At 48.3% G+C, this 4,040-nt stretch overlaps 1 protein-coding gene across 1 annotated transcript; it reads left to right on the plus strand.

The window, feature by feature from the left end:
* Positions 1-2,295: 2,295 nt before the first annotated feature.
* LOC119320418 (keratin-associated protein 10-1-like) lies at positions 2,296-3,282 on the plus strand. The gene has a single exon (XM_037594517.1). The coding sequence runs from the start codon at positions 2,421-2,423 to the stop codon at positions 2,952-2,954; it is 534 nt and encodes a 177-aa protein (XP_037450414.1). The 5' UTR covers positions 2,296-2,420; the 3' UTR covers positions 2,955-3,282.
* The last annotated feature ends 758 nt before the right edge of the window (positions 3,283-4,040 follow it).

Raw genomic sequence — 4,040 nt, forward strand, 5'->3', positions numbered from 1 at the left:
CCACGCCCTCCTCCTCTGATGTCGTCGTTGTACCTCTCCGGCCGCCACCCAGGCATTGTCGGACGTCCGTAACCACCACCCATGCGCCCGCTCGCCTTGTACTGCGGCGCCATCCACCCAGGATCTGTCTGCAACCAGGTACCCTCCGGCCCCCATCGATGACGTCCATGGTGGTCACCACGCCCAATAGGTATTCGGTCACATGCTATTGAGTTTATTTTCAAACTTCATGTCTTTTTTTAGAGTAAGAAGTATGGCGGGGTACTCGACCATGGAGGATGAGTTGTTGTGTGATGCGAGGTTGGTTGTATCCGCGGATTTCGTAGGCATGAGCAGAAGGGGGCTCTTCGGGTAACGCGTGCATGGTTCATTTAATGCTCAAAAGCACATTGCACACTACGACATACACATCATCCATGAATACAATGTGCAGCCATTACCATATCAATGGTACAACATGTAGACTATCGTCGCCAAGTTTTGTACAACGGTTGATCGGATCGGTTGAAGGCAATGCGGCCATTGCGCGAGACAGTCATGGAGATCATAAGTTTTGCTTCTTGTTGCTTGATTCGTTCATTTACTCAACGTTCCCACATTGTGTAACCAGTACGTGTTGTCGTGATGTACCTCAAGGTAGAGGGCAGGCCATTTATGCACATACGCTGTTGGGTGAAACTCAAGAGACAATATGTTTGGGACTACATGATCCGTTCATGAAAAACGTGTTGAGCATCCGGTTAATCACATTGAATTTGAACTATTTATCGGTGAATTTGAACGTTTACTAGCCTTATTTGCATGCTATGTATGAATAATTTGTCCTATTTTCTATCCGGAGTTTAACGAATTCCATCGTATTTGATGAATTTTGTCCTGTTAGCTGAAATGCGGTTAGCGTTGAATGACCGCCTCCCGCATCCGTGTCTACGGACTGATTCTTCCGATTTGCGAATGGATGCGGAGTCCGATTCACAGATCAACGTTAAAGATGCCCTAATTTGGCAAAAGAAAGGAAGGGTACTGATAACGCCCACACGCGTGGTATACTAGACATCCGCCCACACACCTTGTGTGGCGTGAGCGGGAGGCAGCCCACACGGGCTGTGTGTGGAGGAACTTTAGAATGGCTCACACGTGTGGGTGCAGCTACTTTGTGCTACACGCACAACAATTACTACTCATGCCCACCCGCGCGTGTGGCATGAAGCAAATATGCCCACATGTTCTGGCGCAGCCACGTTAGGTACCCGCAGGATGACGATTTAGTTGCCATTAGGAATGGCAGATGTAGTTATCCGGGATGGCAAATGTAGCTGTAAAAGTATGTCAACTCTCTCTGTTTTGGTTAACTATAGTTGTCGTGTCTAATTTATGTTAGTTGCCGCGTGTAATCAAACCATAGTTGCCGTGTGTTATTAACTACTTGCTACATATGGTCAAACAAATAGTTGCCAGGTGTGTTTATCTAGTTGTCACGTGTGGTCCAACCATAGTTGCCATGTATGGTTAATCAGAGTTGTCATGTGTGTTTATCTGGTTTGCCATGTACGCGCAACTGCAATTGTCATCTAGCAACAAATCATAGTTGTTATGTGTGTTTACCTAGTTGCCACGTACACGCAACTGCAGTTGCCATCCAACAACGTACGAGTGTCGTGTGGACGAAAAACAGTTCGCCCACACGCACGTGGACTATGTGGTGGCTGTGTGGGCAGAAAATAGTTCACCGACACAGCGCAGCTGGCAAACCGCGTGCTGCGGGGTGTGTGGATCAACTCTCCAACGCCCACACGCACGATGATGCTCATGTGGCACTCAGATTTTAACAGATTATTTTAGGATTCGTGCAAAATAGAGTTAACATTGACCAAGGCGTGTGGACGATGTACAAACATGGCACATAGCGTTTGTCCCAGTAAGCATTTCCTCTGGGTTTTTTTTCCACCTCTGACCTTCCGCTATCATGATTTGGGAAAAGGAAACATGCTACCATTTTAAAATTCAGCACATCCGACAAAAACAAAAGAAACCGGTCCCGCGCCACTCTGTGGCATCAAGCCGCGCAGAGAAAAACAAGCATCTGCCCGTCGTGGCCCCCGCCCCCTGCTCTCATGCAGTGACGATCACGGGTGAGCAGGCAATGCATGCAGCAGCCTTCTGTTCGACCGTGAAGGATAGAGAGAGCCTGCCGACATACCACGGTCGACCGTGATATAAACGTGCGACTAATGAATTATTTTCTCTTGGCCATCTGAGATCTCCGTTCGCTCGCCGGCCGCCTATAAATAAGTCCCTCGGTTCCGCTCTCATGGCAAGCCAGCGCCCAGCACGACACACACCTCCATTGCTCTGCCCTAAGTAGCCAGCAAGCTTTGCTCACTTTCGCTTGCGCCTTGCAAGCTTTGCTCTTGAGACCAATGGCCTCCACCGCGGCGCTCCAGACGGCGGCCGTATGCACGCTGCTCCTGTTCGCCGGCCAGCTGCTCCCCACGGCCACGCCGGCGCCGCCGACCAGCTGCGCCCCAGGCGACGCAAAGTGCCTGGCCTGCTATAACAAGTGCGTGGAGCCCTGCCGGCGGGACCCGACCCAGTGTCGTGCGACCCTCCTGTGCGGGCCGAAATGCGCGCAACAGACGTCGAGCCCCCCGCCGCCGCCGCCGCCGCGGGAGAGTGGCACTTGTGCCCCAGCCAACGCGAAGTGCCAGGCCTGCGTGAAGAAGTGCGGGGATAGATGCCGCCGGGACCCGACGCAGTGCCGTATGACCATGTACTGCGAGCCGGGATGCGCGATACAGACGTCGAGCCACCCCCCGGCGAAGGACATTTGCGGCCCAACCAAGGCGAAGTGCCTGTCCTGCGTTAACAAGTGCAGGGAAACATGCCAGGGGGACCCCATAAGTTGTGGCGGGCTCCAAGACTGCGAGACGGGATGCGCGCACCAGAAGCAGTAGCTGCTAGCGAGTTAGTCGAGTTCAAGCGGAGGGAGAGCGGAGGCACACGTTCCACGCACTTCCCCTTTCTTGGTTACATGTCATGTCGTGTCGGTCATCGCGATTGTTGTTTTAGATTTCGTCCAGGGTTGTCATGTCGGTCGTCGTCGTTGTTGTTTTAGTAGTTCGTCTAGGCTTCTGTTGCAGCAGTTGCTTCAAAATAAGGGGATGGATCCCATACAGCGTCTATGGGCATGTAATATGTGGTAGAAGCAAACGCGCGCGTTGCTGTGCTGTTTGGGGGTTATCATTGCCAGTTTATTAGTTTAATGTCACATTTTTTTTAGCATTCTCTAGTAATTTTTCTCTCTTGAGAGGGTTATTTCTAACTAGGATGATGCACGTGCGTTGCTACTGAGCCATAAAAAAGAGAAAAAGTTAGACCACCGACTCAAGAGATGATCAAAAGACGTCAGTGCTCTATCGTGGGCTTGCGATTCATGATTAAAAAGAGAGCAAAATTACCTTACATAATTTCCTTCCTCACTAATTAACACCCCCCCTCCCCCCCACACACACACAATTTTCGGGGTGGGCCCATGTGCCCAAATCTCTACCTAATAATAATAAAGCAAATATGATTTCTTTCGTCCGTCACGGCATTTTTTCAGAAAAATCCCTCTATTTTAAAGAATTCAATCCGCAGTCCTGTTTTAAGTTAAAACGAAGCGTTATTTTCGTATTTTACACAAAAGTTTCTGTCTTTTCTTGAAATCAACCCGCCGTCCGGATTTAAGTCACACCCGAACCGTTATTTTACATTTTTTGAAACCCCCCTGATGTTTTAGGTAATTCATCCGCGGATCATATTTAAGTCAAACAAATGCTTTTTAAAATTATCCATATCTTTTAAACCGCAACTCCGATTTGAACATGTTATATATGAAATTTGATTAGAAAAATATGTAGAATATGAATATGAGATTATTTTTACCTGTTAAGTATTTTTAAATATTATTTTAGAATATATTTGAGTCAAACTAAATGATTTTCTAAATTATCTGTATCTTTTAAACCGTAACTTCGATTTTAACATATTATATATAA

Source organism: Triticum dicoccoides, chromosome 6B, assembly GCF_002162155.2.
Source record: "Triticum dicoccoides isolate Atlit2015 ecotype Zavitan chromosome 6B, WEW_v2.0, whole genome shotgun sequence".
Classification (NCBI taxonomy): Eukaryota; Viridiplantae; Streptophyta; class Magnoliopsida; order Poales; family Poaceae; genus Triticum; species Triticum dicoccoides.